Source organism: Streptopelia decaocto (genome assembly GCF_964273445.1).
Source record: "Streptopelia decaocto genome assembly, chromosome: 6".
NCBI classification, from domain to species: domain Eukaryota; kingdom Metazoa; phylum Chordata; class Aves; order Columbiformes; family Columbidae; genus Streptopelia; species Streptopelia decaocto.
The window spans coordinates 5,023,719-5,038,911 of NC_138660.1; the positions used below are offsets into that span (position 1 = coordinate 5,023,719).

At 40.8% G+C, this 15,193-nt stretch overlaps 1 protein-coding gene across 1 annotated transcript; it reads left to right on the forward strand.

The window, feature by feature from the left end:
- Positions 1-1,890: 1,890 nt before the first annotated feature.
- Positions 1,891-14,617, forward strand: LOC309441557 (cytochrome P450 2J4-like; the record flags this gene model as incomplete). Its single annotated transcript, XM_082056347.1, has 9 exons — positions 1,891-2,061; positions 3,265-3,427; positions 4,476-4,625; positions 6,480-6,640; positions 9,482-9,658; positions 11,432-11,573; positions 12,785-12,972; positions 13,627-13,768; positions 14,439-14,617. The coding sequence occupies 9 exons, from the start codon at positions 1,891-1,893 to the stop codon at positions 14,615-14,617; spliced, it is 1,473 nt and encodes a 490-aa protein (XP_081912473.1).
- Positions 14,618-15,193: the final 576 nt, after the last annotated feature.

Below are 15,193 nucleotides of genomic sequence, written 5' to 3' on the forward strand. Positions count from 1 at the left end.
AAGGCTGCAGCCCTGGCACTGCTGAGAGCCCCCGCCCTTCGCTTCTTCACTTTCCCACGGGAAATGTCACTGGACAAAAATGGCTTTTGCTGTCGAGAAAAATAATCTAGGTGGAAAAATCTTTGAATATCTAAGAGGCGAGGGAGGGTACTACATTGATTCCAACTGAAAAAAATCTGATCAACTCGTACATTTTAAGTAAATTTTATAAAATTATTCTGGATACAGGGCAGGTAAAACAACTCATCAGTATTTCTTTTTAAGGAGAATTTTTTTTCCTGTTGAAGTAGAGAGTAAAACTAAAAATAGGTGCCTTGAAACACCAGCTATTTTGGAAACAAACAAAGCTTTTGTAGAAACATAGTCACTGCCTTTCTTGGTTAATAACGCATTAATCAGTTGTGCTTTAGCAGTAGTGAAGTGCGGTGGTTGGAGGCTGATTTACCTGGGGGCTGGCAAACACCAGGCTGCTCTTTCTGGATAAATGAGATTCCTGTCCCAGAGCCACAAATCCTGTGAAACAGTTTCTGTCTCAAAGACGCCCTTGAAAGAAGCAAGTTGATGCACAAGTCTTCTTGACACATTTTCAGTAGATTAGTGAAAACGTATTTCTTTAACAAGTGTTTTGCTTTCAGGAGATGGGCATTTTCCACAAGGAGCCATTTTTCCATTAGCATTTCAGTAACACGGCGCTGGAACTGTCATTGTTATGTGGTGCCCGGAATCCCTCTCACATGTTTTTCATGGTCTGGTTCCCTGTAGGCTCGGCTGAAGCTGGTTTGTTCGTCCTGCATATGCTGAGCCTTGGCAAAGAGCCTTGGCTACAAACTGTGTTTACTCTCAGGTTACCCAGTATGGTACACATGTCATGACTAGTTCTTGCTGGGGCCCTTAGTTCTGGTTGTAGCTCAAGATTCCCAGTAGGTTTTTCCCATGTTTTTTTAATCCGTGTTTCATACTAATTGTACTTTTTATATGCGTGCGCTTTATTTATCTGGCAAGCTTTCTGGTGATAGCCCAAAATAGTCTTTAGGGCAGGGGTGTCAAACTCATTTTCACTGGGGGCCACGGCAACCTCACGGTTGCCTTCAAAGGGCTGAATATAATTTTAGGACTTTTATGCAGGCGAAAATGAGTTTGGCACCCCTGCTTTAGGGTATCCACCTTTATGTCAAGATTGAAAGGGGAAATTCAGAAGCAGGCAAACCCCTCAGTGAAGCTACCCAGTGCAAATAGGTTAGAAAAAAAAAAATGAGGTTATATATTAAAATTTTCAATTACATTTGAAAGCATAACAAGTTTTGCTTTTTGTATTAAATGATAGATACTCATCTATGTATCTGAAGATAAACGTGGGCTTTTAACTTTTATCCATTACTGGATGTATGTATGTGTACATGAAATATATACAAAACATTTTAAAAACTCTAAGATTTAATATCCACTTACATTTGTATGCTTAATTTGTATGTATGGCTATTGCTTTTCTAGAAGCGCTCATCAAGTTTTGGTAGGAGCACATACTGTCCACAATTGTTTCAGAAAATTAGATGAAGAATTTACATGAGGATATGTGAATCTACATTGCCTGGAAAATCTTGGCCCTAGTCTTTTAAGAGACCGTTCCTACAAATCCTGTGAACCACATCTGACAAATATCATCTGAATGAGAAGAGGTAGAGGATATGCATCTATTAAATATGCTTGAGCATGAGAATGTAATCAGTGGGACAGAAGGGAGTGGTTGATGATATAGAGGGAGGGTTAGAGGCGGGGAATGATTATTATATGAAATTTAAACTCTTATGAAAGAACTGGTTGAGCAACCAGCCTTTACAGCTTCAATAGACTACTTTCAATAAAGACAAGCTAGTGAAAGCAGATGCTAAAATGTTGACAATAAGTGAAGTTCTTATAGCCGTGGCTGTATTTCTTCTAATTATGCAGTTTTTGAAGTTGCAACGAGTGCGAAGACGGCTTCCTCCTGGACCAGTCCCTCTCCCAGTTTTTGGAACCTTGATACAGCTGAACTTTGAGTTTAACCGCGATATCCTCATGAAGGTATTTATTTTCAGATACTCCTGATTGTTTAGAAGTCTTCATAATTTCTCATTTCTCATGTTGTTTGCTATGTGAAAACATCTTCTCTCAAAACTACATTGGTAACATACTGTCATTGTTAACTAGCCACTGTGATATTGCATTTGGTTTGGTTTGGACCTACTGGTTTGACTGGCAAAATAAGAAAAATTATTGCAGCATAGAGCAGTTTTCCAAGCTAAGAAATGTGGTATTGGAAGCTATGAATGTGTGAAAATAATTCTGACACTTAAACCCATCACCTGTTAACACTGGATTTGACAAATTCTTGTGAAGCTTGATATAATTTTGGATGCAATACCTCTAGGGATAATATGTCAGATTTGCAGTTAGGGAAAAGAAATATTGTTTTTAAAAAATTACTTTCAAAGCATAGATTTTTAGCTTTCCGAGCACTGGCAGTCTCTAGATGGAGAGTAAATAGATACTTAGGATGCACTATCTGTGTATATGCTTGTTTATATTGACAGGATCTTTAAAAATACCCACAAACCTTTTGTTGGTCATTTTTCTGAGGGGTCCTGGGCACAAAGCCACCTCCATTTCATTCTGTTGATTCTTGCAGTGCTTTCAGGATTCTCAATAGACAATTCCAGTGGCTTCTGTCACTGGGATGTGGAGGAGGCTTGTCAGTGGCTGTGACCACACGGCGGGTTCAGATAGGGAGTACGGACACCGTGAAACGGAATGGTTTTACTCAGGTTCCAGTACCGAAATAGGCAAATGAGCAGGGGGAAAGCAGAAAGTAACTGGTCTGGTCTCTACGAGCCAGTTATTCCCCTGACATTTCTGTGTTCCCTTTGTGCCACTTTACCAGTACAAATGAGAGAAACCCTCTTGAAATAAATTCATGCATAGAAAATACCCTTTATCACATGAATCATTGTGAACTTAGCTTTGGCTTATATACGGTAATAAAAGCTACTTAATGTTTCTTGGCATAGATCTGTGGCTCTGAAAAGCCGGAATACTCAGTTTTTTCCAACAGTGGAAGCTGGAAGAGAGTTCATCCTTCCTCACAGATAATTGTAATCTTGTGGGAAAGGTGGAGAGCATCATTCCACCTCAGGGCTAGTCCTGTAATCAGTGTCAAAACAGGTTCATCCTCTGTTTGCAGCATGTGGGATTTCATCTGTGCTCTCCTGGCTTCTCTCCCATCTATAGCTGGCAAAAATTCACGGTAACATATTCACCTTATGGTTTGGATGGGCCCCAGTCATCATACTGAATGGATTTCAGGCAGTTAAGGATGGTATGACCACGCACCCTGAAGATGTTTCTGGGAGGCTGGTGTCTCCTTTCTTCAGAGCAATGGCCAAAGGAAAAGGTGAGAATATCGTGCCATAAACATTGCACAGAAACACCACCTTGACAAACTGCAGCTCTTTTGTAGCTTGTAACCATTTCCGAAGGTACCACAGTGGCAGGGTTTGTCTATGAGGAATGACTGCCAGGTGAACTGTGAAGTACGGAGTAACGAAATAGCCTTTGGACAGCGGGAGGAGGAAGAGACCAGCAACAGAGAAAAGATTCATAATGCTTTGTGTGAAATATTCCCCGTAGCAGATTCAGAGGTGATGAGATGTGGGTTGTGCCACAGAGAAGTGGAGGAAGGGCAGGAAAGGGCATGTTTCCTTGTCCTGGACTCGCTGCCTCCCACCATTACGTTTTCAACTGGAGACTGAGCTTGATGTGGGATCTTCTTCCCATTCTATTCCTTTTATGAATATTTTCTTACTCTCACAGTTGCATTTAGAGATTCAATGCACTTCTGTTTCAACCTCACTGTAGGTTTCATACTCCCCAACCACACGGCAAATTCATGAACACATGCATTGTGAAACAACCTTTCTTTTATTTGAGACCTTTACTTTTTTGAAAGGAAACCTTCAATTTTTCTAATTTTAATTTATTTTAGTCATTGGTGATTCTTATACTACATTAAAGATCCTGTTAGTATATGTTTATTTCTTCTGAAGATATTTGTCACAAAGCCCAAGTACTGAACTTTTCTGGCCTGTGGACAGGAAATTTTCTCCCTGACTCCCATTTTCCCTTCATGGAACCATCACCCTGGTCAAGTGAGCTCCAAGTATAGAAAAGAGTGGGAAGCAAGTGCTTCAGAGAGCATTTCTGAGATAATTTGTTGTCTTGAATCAAGCTCAATCCTGAAAGTCATCTTATTACCCAGTTAAGTTTGTCCCTTTTATCCCTGCCTCCATGTGTTTACCGGCTACAGCTGTTCCTTGGCATCTTTGTGTTCATAGGCAACGCAACAGTTTCATTATATTCTGTGGTTTAGTAAATATTTTAATGCAGTCTTTGTCTAGAATTAATATTAGCATGATAAAAAGCTCTTCCTTGAATGGATGCAGGGATTATGTTGGCAACTGGTCACACCTGGAAGCAGCAGAGAAGGTTTGCACTGAGGACTCTCCGCAACCTTGGTCTGGGAAAAAGAGGCCTGGAACATCGAGTTCAAGAAGAGGCCCACTACCTAGTAGACTTCTTTGCAAGCATGAAAGGTATCTCTGCAATAAATACTGGTTCATTTTTGTCATTAGTCTGATGTGTATGTGTATGAACTTCTCTGCCCTGCCGTGATATCAGGGGCAGCTTTTGTTCCATGAGAGAGTGTGCAGGGTCTTACAGGGTCCATGTGGAATGGACAGAAAATGCTAAGACCCCGGTGCTGTGTTTTCAAACCCAGTGGGAGACTATTCTTGTTCAAAGTTATTTACAGAACTACTAAAATTAGGAAGCAAAACTGGAGCTTACTTACTATTTATATCATAGAGTGCTTAAAGTGGAAAGGGGTCTCTGAAGGTGGACTAGTCTAACCCCTTCTCAATGAAGGGTCAATCAGAGCAGGTTTCTTAGGGCTGAGTCCAGTTGGGTTTTAAATATTTGCAAAAGTGGAGACTTTACCACCTCTCTGGGTAACATGTTCCACTGTTTCATCAGCCCTACAGTAAAAAGGTTTCTTCTGTTCAGACAGGATTTAATGTATTTCAGTATTTCCCCATTGCCTCACTTGATACCACTGAGAAGAGCTTAGGTCCATGTTCTTTACTCCCCTCCATTGGGCATTTATACACATCTAAGATAATTCTCCGAGCCTTCTCTTCTCCAGACTAAACAGCCCCAGCTCTTCCAGCCTCTCCTACATCAAATGCTTCAATCCCCTAATTGTCCTTGTGGCCCTTTGCTCAACTTGTTCCAGTATGTCAATGATCTCTCTTGTGCTGGGGACCCCAGAACTGGACTCAGCACTCCAGACGGTCTCACCAGTGCTGATTGGAGTGGAAGGATCATCTCCCTTGACCTGCTGGCAATGCCTTTGCTAATGCAGCCGAGGATGATGTTGGCCACCTCTGCCTCCAGGGCACATCGCTGGCTCATATATGGTGCTGGTGCATAAAGATATGGACACATTCTCAACACTGATGAATTAAGTCTTGTAACACCATTTGCATGAGATCTGTAAAGCACTGATTAGAATCTTGTCTTTTGTCACAATATTTTATCCTGAAAAATCCAGTCAAGAGTATGTGAGTTGGATTTCCCAATACTGAACATTATGCAAAGGCACAGTAAACCAGGACATGCTGTGGCTAGCATTGTATCTATTAAAAGTCATTAAATCTAGCCAAGTCCCATGGTTTAAGAGTTAGGAGAGACTGAGATGTGATCACACATGTAGGAAATAAAAGCCCAGAAAAATAAGTTGCTAATCAGAATCGTGCGTTGGGTGTCGGACAGTTGCATTGTTACAAACATAAACACAGTTGTTGATAGTAGTTTATTCTGGAGTCATAAAATAGTCTTCTTGGATTAAGTTTTGAAATAATTGCTTTAAAATTAGTTATTATATTACTGACACTAGTGGTTAAAATTAGTTTATGACATTTTATCTTAATGGAGGTCGTACATCTCTAACAAGTTCAGGTAAAATATAGTAGCCTTGCATGTATTTGTCTCCTTGCTGAATAAGGCTTCCTCTCTTGTAATGGTTCTTCCCTCAGACTCTCTTTGATCAGAGTGTTCTCAGACATTTCCATGCTCAAGACCTATTTTGAATGTGCCAGACAGAAAAATTACATAGAATTTTTTTCTTCTTACCTCTAAATTTGCTCTATCATATTACAAAATATTTTATTCACATGGTGTTTCTTTAGAGTGCCACAGACTCCTGGGATTATGAGATTGCAGCACAGGTGTGAAGAATCAGTTTGATACTGCAATTTTGTAAGAAGATTGCTGCTTCTCTGTGAAATGCAATGCTCTGTTGAAAGCTCTTTGGGTAGCTTAAAACATTCTCTCATTTCACTAAAGTAGATAGGAGACATTAAGAGTGACGTTTATTATTATGGTTGCAGGGAAACCCCTGGATCCTTCATACCCTCTCATTCATGCTGTCTCAAATGTCATTTGTGCTGTCGTTTACGGACACCGCTTTTCCAGAGAGGATGAAACCTTCCGTGAACTGATTAGAGCCACAGAATATCTATTCAAATTCGGAGGCAGCTTTATTCATCATGTAAGTAAATAATCTGTTTGCTTTTTCTGAATAAGACAGAAAATGAGAAATGCAGATTCAAGAGGTAGCTGTTAGGCGTAGAATCATGGAATCATTTTGGTTAGAAGAGATCCCTCAGGATCATCGAGTCCAACCATAACCTCACTCTGGCACTAAACCATGTCCATAAGAACCTCGTCTAAACACCTTTTAAACCCCTCCAGGGATGGTGACTCCACCACTGCCCTGGGCAGCCTGTTCCAATGCCCGACAACCCCTTCCGGGAAGAATTTTTTCCTAATATCCAATCTAAACCTCCCCTGGCGCAACTTGAGGCCATTTCCTCTTGTCATATCAGTTGCTGCTTGGGAGAAGAGACCAACCTCCTCCATGCTCCAGCCTCCTTTCAGGCAGTTGTAGACATCGATAAGGTCTTCCCTCAGCCTCCTGTTCTCCAGGCAGAACAGCACCAGTTCCCTCAACTGCTTCTCGTAAGACTCCACCAGCTTCGTCACCCTCGTCTGCACTGTCTCTAGTAGAAGTTTTCGAATGGGTGAGTGGTGTCCCATGCAGCTTTGCTGGACAGTGCACTACCTCAAAGTGTGATAGCAGAGCTCCATATATCAGCCTTGGTCTTTTGTGTTCATTGTCCTGTGTGAGCACTGTGATAAGGCACAAGCTGATGGGCTGCTCCTGGGTCACGTTTATTACCTGGTTTCTCAACCCCCATCTACAAGAGATTCCAGCCTTGGGCGTCATGATTGTTAAATACTAAATGTCAGGTCTGCAAGCGTGATTCACATGCCAGGTTTAGACACTGTTTTAGATACAGTCAACAAAGAGAAGAATTACCAAAATACCTAAGTGTTTGCCTGTGGCTACTTATCTCTATTTCCTCTAAAAGAAGTGGAGATTGAAGAGTTCCCAGAGAAATTCTACTCCTTCAATGAGTGAGGAGCAGTTCTAGACACAGGCAGTAGAAGACAGGAAAAGCTAAGCCAGCAAATGTACCCATGAGCTCGGCAATCAAAACAATCAACACTCTTATGAGAGCCAAGGACTTTCCTGACCCTAGAAGAGGCCTGCTTTGCACAGAAGCATATTCAAAGTTGGCCAGGTTCCAGTTCCACTTCTAAAGTTTTCCCAAACATTTTATGCAATTGCATCTTAATGTAAAACACATAAGCAATCCCTGTAATATAGAGATTTCCTCCTGTTCCCAAACCCCATGGAGCAATCTTCTTCTCACAGAGTTAGGATCAGGTTCTATTTTGCCTAGTCTAGCCCTGGTCCTGTAAGTTTTGTGTAGTGGTGGCAGGTGACACCTGGTTTTGGGAAGGAGAATATACCTCCTCTTCATCTCTCCTTCCTGTCCTACCTTTGCTTTAGTCCAATGAATAAGATCCTGTTCTGGGAAATATGAACAGAGGTTCAAAACATTCCAGAGGGAAGTCTGCAACCTTCCCACCTCCAGGTTGCAAAGGCAACTCAGCATAATGTAAAAAGTGGCCATTGCTGTGTCCACATCCCCATTTCCTAACTGGATTCCATGCTGGCAGGCACTGAATGGGAGAACCGGGGCCCTCCAGGAATTGAGGAGTTTTGGCAGGACTTGTAGCCAAGAAGGTGGACGGACTCTGTTCCTGTCTTGGATGTTGACAGCTAAATTCCACTTGCATTTCGGGTGCCATAGCAATGGGAAAGCACATGCATTTGAGAGTAGGAATGTGTGTGATCTGGGCAGCCATATGTGATTAATAAGATCACAGTTGTATATTAGGCTTCTGAACAGATTTTGGAAGAAAAAAAAAAATACCGGAGATGGAATTAACAAAAGGATATGAAGTTCTAGGCCAGACTACTGCCTTTCTGTTATAAGGCAATGATTCACTGATAATTCTATGTCTGGCAAAAAGAACTGATTTTCCAAAAAGACAAAAGTATAGTCTAATTCAGCCAGACTCCAGTGAACACCTAATAATGTGCCCTTCTGTGGTATAATGAGGAAAGTACTAGAAGAGCTCAGCAAAATGAAGACTGAGAAAAGATAGAATTTCTGCTGATAAATAAATCATGGGATCATGTTTCAAGCAGGAAAAGAACTATTAAGACAAAATACACTGCAGGTACAAGAATAATGTATACAAATTACCCAGGCATTAAATACAGGCTGAAAATCAGAATGAACTTTCTGGCTATCATAATAGGTAGAAAGCACCTATCCTTAGGCCAGATTTTGCCAAAGAGTAAGAGAGAAGAATAAGATTAATCTGGTTATGTCAGCTAACCCCTTCTTTTCTGGATGAGAGCGCTCAAAAAAAGTCAGGCACTGTTTCCCAGCTTTTTGAGGCTTCAGATGTTTCAAGTTTTATTGAGGGCCCTTCAGAGCTCAATGAGATTACTGAGTTCGTGTGCCAGCTGCTGGTAGCCGGCCCTAATTTTGGGTGAGCTCATCCTGGTGAGCACAGTCTGCAAAGGCTTTGCTTCTTCCTTCCCGGTATTCTCCACTGGAGGGCAGGATCTCACTTTTAATATGTCTGAATACAGCTCGTTGTAATTGAATACATGAATTGAATAACTGAATCAATGAATATAACTCATTCTAATTATAATCTTTCTAATTTGGCTTGTGGTTGAGCTGATAGTCTGCGGAACTTTGAATTTTACCACCAACGCAGATAGAAATTGTATAGTGTATTGTCTCACAACTTGAAAACATAAGCGTAGTCTTTGTCAGAATATTTTACTAATCATGCCAAACCCACATACTAGCATGAATATTACCTTCTCTTTTTAGTAGGCCTAAAATGCATTTTCTAGTGATAGAGACTTTGTGGTGCCTCTTGTGTGTCCCTCCCGCAGCTGTATGAAATCTTCCCCTGGTTGATGTGCCGTCTCCCTGGTCCTCATAAGAAAGCGTTGTCTTGCTACGAGGTCCTGAGCTCTTTTACAAGGAGAGAGATCAGACTGCACAGGGAGCGTGGGGTGCCAGATGAACTGGAGGATTTCATTGACTTTTACCTGGCTCACATTGAAGAAGTAAGTATTTGCTCTGCCTGATCGTCCATTCATGGTGAATAAGGTGAAATGGACCATTAAATCATCCACTCTGAGCCTTACTATCACAATCTTTTACTTTTCATGGACATTCTAATGTGAATCCAGGAACCATGGACTTGCTAAATCCTTTCTTATTATTGACATGCCACAGTACTTTGCAATCCTTTTGTTAAAGGGCAGGTTAATATGCGGCATTTTTTTCTCATTGGCACAAGTTACAAAATAATTTAAGGCCTCCAGGAAAGAATACTGAATTTCTAAGTGGACCACGAGAGAACTGGGAAGGTGTTAGGGAGACAGAGTGGGATGTTCTGGATAGGATATTTGGCCGGTAAAGTTTGTCAAGAGAGTTTGCTGAAAGGGGACAGTTGGATTTTGAGAGCATTTTGTGGGGAAATAATCTAGGAATCAGCAGAATTTCAGGCAAGGCTGGGAAGAACAGAGTGCCAGGCTCAGTGAAGTTTCAAGCAAAGTGAACTGGAACAAATAAGGACATTGTAGATGGGAATCCATAGGGTTTTGAAAGGCTGTAGGAGGCTTGCATAAGCTGTGAGTGGGGACACATATCACTCCCTTCTCTAGACCTTACCAGGATCACTTTTTCTCTGAATTTCTTGGGAAATGGATCCCCTCCCCAATCCCTGGACTAGCAGATGCCCTTTCCCTCTGTGACTCCTTCTACCTCCACTTAATCACTCTTCCTTTCTCCTCTTCTCCACTGCAATGGGCTATATTCCTCTACCTGTTCTGCTTGGCAGTAGCAAGAAAAAGGAGGAAGCGACAAGATGAGACTGGTGTTAGTGGGGGCTGACAAGGCAAGGGAAGAAGGGCTGTTAGCTATTTCTGTCAGCCGGTCCCTCAGTCTTTTAGCAGATGTTTTAAGAATACTTCATACTGCTTGATTTTTTTTTATTGTTATTGTATGGAACAAAAGTAACTACCTCGTGGAATTCTGAGGATGTTGCAACTGTGAAACTGTCATTATCATCCAAGCTCGTAATTCCATCAACTAATCAAATCAGATCTCCTTGCCAAAATCAGTTTTCCGTGCTATAATAAATAGTATTAATTTGTATTTCTAGCTGGTAATTCTTTATTAATTGATTCCCATATCAGCTGCTATATTTTTTTTTTTTTATGTCCAGGCTGGATATCAGCCTAACTGGTTTCTAGTTCCTTGGATCCTCTTGTTTTAAATATTTTTAGACTGACACAATATTAACACATTTGATCTTCCAAAGTGTTTAACTGCTTCTGAAGTCATTCTCTGCTGTTCTAAGATTTATGAGACTTGAACATCAGTGGACAAGAAACTGTTTGAGTGAGCTCTTCTGGGAGTCTGCTGGGTAGAAATCCTCCCAGTTTGGTCATTTAAAAAATTGAACTGTCTGTAATAGATATTCAGGGGCAATATAAAAAGATTCGATGATACCACAACAGGGGAAAAACATCCTGCCCACTTTCCAGTTGCTCCAGTTGGCAAAAGAAAGGTTCAAGACACGTGAGCATAACCTTCCTAAATTTAGATCATTAATTCCCCCAAACTATAATATTCTTTCATAGCACATACATACATGTCCTTACACTGGTAACAGATAATCACCTCTGATGTCTAATATTATTTTATCAGTCTGTATTCTACTGTAGGCAGAACACACTGCAGCTTGGAACCAATGATAAAATCACATTTAAACCTATTCTGTTTTTTCCAACTTTCATGTATAAACCTTTACTTCTTCTTATCATTTGTAGTCCAAAGGTGTACCCAGGTCTACATACAATGAAGATAACATGATTTATTCTATAAACGACCTTTTCTTGGGTGGATCAGAGACAAGCAGCACTACTTTGAACTGGGGTCTGCTCTATATGGTGGCAAATCCAGACATCCAAGGTGAGTAGATAAGCACACCACAAATATCTTTAGTGCAACAGCCAAGTAATAACATTTTCATGGATCAGAGATTTTTCCTAGATACCAGTGTATGGCTAGAGGTACATGGACCTTTTTGTACTGGTAGATCTGTGCTAGGGAGCATCAGTAGGTCCGGAATATCCGTGTGCAAGCTCTTACAGCAGTCACAGGCTGTATTTAAGCTTCTTGCAACAGAAATTACTCCAGTCCGGAGGAGAATTTGATGGCTCATCTGTTAGATCTATGTATATTTAAGAAGTTTATTCTTAAGTCTAGCTTTTAAATAACCATCAGTCATTTTCATAGAGCATGAAATGAAAACCAAAGAAAGAATGCTGGCTTACAGAAATCTCACTGTTAGGTATCAGAATGTGTGCAAATACCCAGAGGAGAACCGAATTTTAAATTAAGGAAGGAGATGAAGACAAGAAAAAATGACTCACCTTGTAGCTATCAGACAAGAAGGTCTACTTAATCTTGTGTTATTGCATGGTAATTATCACCTAATGTAATTAAGGTTATGAAAGCGCTGACTGACCTAAATAATTTTCTTTATCTAAATATTATACCTTGCACAGACTTGGGAAAGCAGGGTGTGTGCAGAGTGATCCTTCTGAGTCATACATCACATCTAGACTCTCATAAAGAACTGACACCAGTATATCTATCCTCATTTAATTGGTGGCTTCTTTTGCTACCCATTGATACTTTCGCCTGTGTTGACACCCAGTGAAAATATTATGCTGTTATGCAGTTCCATCATGTTTCATATAGAACCATTTCCTTTTAATAGGAATTAAGCTTTTTAAGGGCCACATTCATCTGGCTTAAATTCCAGAGAGCTCTGGCTGTAGGCGCCTGAGACATCTAGCCAAAAGAAAATACAAAGAAAAATCAGTTATCTCTTGCATTTAAGTTTTAGTAAGGCAACTCTTCAAGAGTTTTAAATTTTTGAGCAACAAATCCCTTTTCTTAATCGACAGTCAAGGAATTTCAGACCCAGAAGCAGAGCTCCCACATGTTTAAGCTGTTGGGACACCCTGCTACTTCTATTTCTTTTATAAAAGTTACTTACATTTTTTACAATAATTTTGTTGCTGTCTTTGTAGTTCTAAAGTGTCTTTGAAAATGGAATTGGTAAAAATATTGGATACATTTTTGCACCTGAAATTGTGACTATTTCTCCACAGAGAAAGTGCAGAAGGAGCTGGATGCCGTGCTGGGTCCTTCCCAGTTAATCTGCTACGAGGATCGGAGAGAACTGCCCTACACAAATGCTGTGATTCATGAGATTCAGCGCTTCAGCAACATTATCTCGGTTGGCATGCCCAGGGTGTGTGTGAGGGACACTACATTGCTCGGCTTTCCCCTCAAAAAGGTACAGACATGGTTTCCCAATCACTACAGACCTTTCCTGCATCAGTAGAGCAAAGTGTGCATTAAATCTATTTGTGCCAGGATCTTGTTCTCAACAGCAGCGGGGTTGGATACCTCTGCATCATAGTCTGAATGGAAAGGAGGACAAGAAACCATCTGCCAGGCTGAGCTTAGTGACGCAGCTCTTGGGAAAAGGTTATCGGCAGCTTTTAGCAAGGGTTTCTACAAACCAATTGAAGACAAAACCTCAGAGACTGATATTGAAGGGTGCTGTGATTGATTCATGCTGATAAGCCATCGGAAAGATTTCTGCCAGATATTTTGCCTGCAGAAAGCCTATAAAAGATCCAGGAAAAAGCATGAAGCAACTAGCCTTCTTCAGAGACTGAATCACAGAAACTTCTAATATTAGAAGTAAAAACAGGTTTAGTGTAAATAAAGTCCTTAGTTTCTAGTGACGTGGCCACTTCCACTGCCAGGGTGGGACTGACATTCTGAAACAAAAAGACCTTGTGTTCCTTGCAGTTCTTATTGGGGAAAGGAACCTACCTGCATAAAACTCTGAAAATAAACTGGCACTGGTCTCGCCTGGCCGGTTCTGCCTGCTGGGGGAGGGTTGGCAGCCAGATCTGAGTTAGTGCTTTTCTCCTTGCAGGGCACCATCGTTCTACCAAATATCGCTTCATCTTTGTATGACCCAGAGCACTGGGAAACACCTCGACAGTTCAACCCTGGTCACTTCTTGGATAAGGATGGAAACTTTGTGAGCCAAGAAGCCTTTTTACCGTTCTCAATAGGTAAATGGACTGACGGCACAAGCAGTTATGGTTTGGATTGGGACTGTAGAATTAGATGTTTATTAAAAACGTCTTGGTCATTTATTTTAAACTTCTTTTAGAAAAACAGTTATAAAATCAACATGATTAATATCAGTAACATTTCCCTATCCAACTATAAACATTTGTTCTACTGAACAGATAATAACATGGAGAATCAGAGTGGTCCTGACAAATCTGTACATCTAAGTTACCCTATTTTTGGAAAGAAATTCTCTGCTAATGACTATGGTTATTGACTTGGGGAATACATTTTGACACCAGACATACATTTAGAAAGTACTTGCAAGCAGCTGTGCTGATGCTTTCTGCATACAAAACTGGAGCTTGACATCTCCCAGGAAGATCAAGTCCTTAATGTTCATTTACACGACTGAAAAAATTCCTTTAAATGAAGATGGGGGTTTTTGAGGTAAATGAAGCAAAGCTCAGAGCAGAAGGGCTGCACAGTTATCTATAGCTGCAGATAGGATTTTTAAAGGAAGAATTACATTAAGTTTTATGTCACTGATTGCATTAAGTCCGAAAGAAATTCTGGACTTATCAAGAAAACCTTTGCTTTGCATGAGGATGAATCTGATCGCTTTTGAGGTCAGGCTAACTCACTGCCCTTCCCTTCTTCTTTCTGCAGGGCACCGTGTGTGTTTGGGGGAACATCTAGCAAGGACCGAGCTTTTTATTTTCTTTGCCAACCTGCTGCGGGCATTCACCTTCCAGCTCCCCGAGGGAGTGACAAAGATCAACACAGAGCCCATGTTGGGGGGCACGCTGCAGCCCCACCCGTACAGGATTTGTGCCATTCCACGCTAGCGTGGACGCGTGCAGTGCGTCACAGACCATCTACTAAGCAATCTTATTTACTTTTGTGAATGTATGTCTTGAGACCATACAACATTATTTTGTCCCGGATATGAATTTCTGCTCCAAAAGCCACCTTTTGTCTACAGTAGGTAATTTTGGTCAGATCCTGTTATCTGCTTGTGAAGGGGATTTTGGTTTTTTTTTATAAAAGTTCATTTGTTCTGGAGCAAACCATCATTCTCAGCCATAAAGGCACCACGCAGTTGCTGTTTAGCCTGGCAGATTTCAATCTGGTACGCTAGTGAGCAAATGACAAGATCGACTGGCAGACTTCAAAAATTAATTCACTGTCTCTGAGTTATCCTGTTTTCAAAAGCAATGGAGTTTGGAAAAACATACCTGGAAAATTCTGCCTCTTTGTATTAATGTCATCACTCATAACATTTTAGGCAACTTTTTGTTGATGGTTACTAATAAAAGATATGAAGGAAAAATTATCAATTGGTTTTATGTATGGATGACTTACAGTTCACAGAGAATTTCTACATTTGATGCAGCAGAATATTTACATCTGCCAGAGGACAC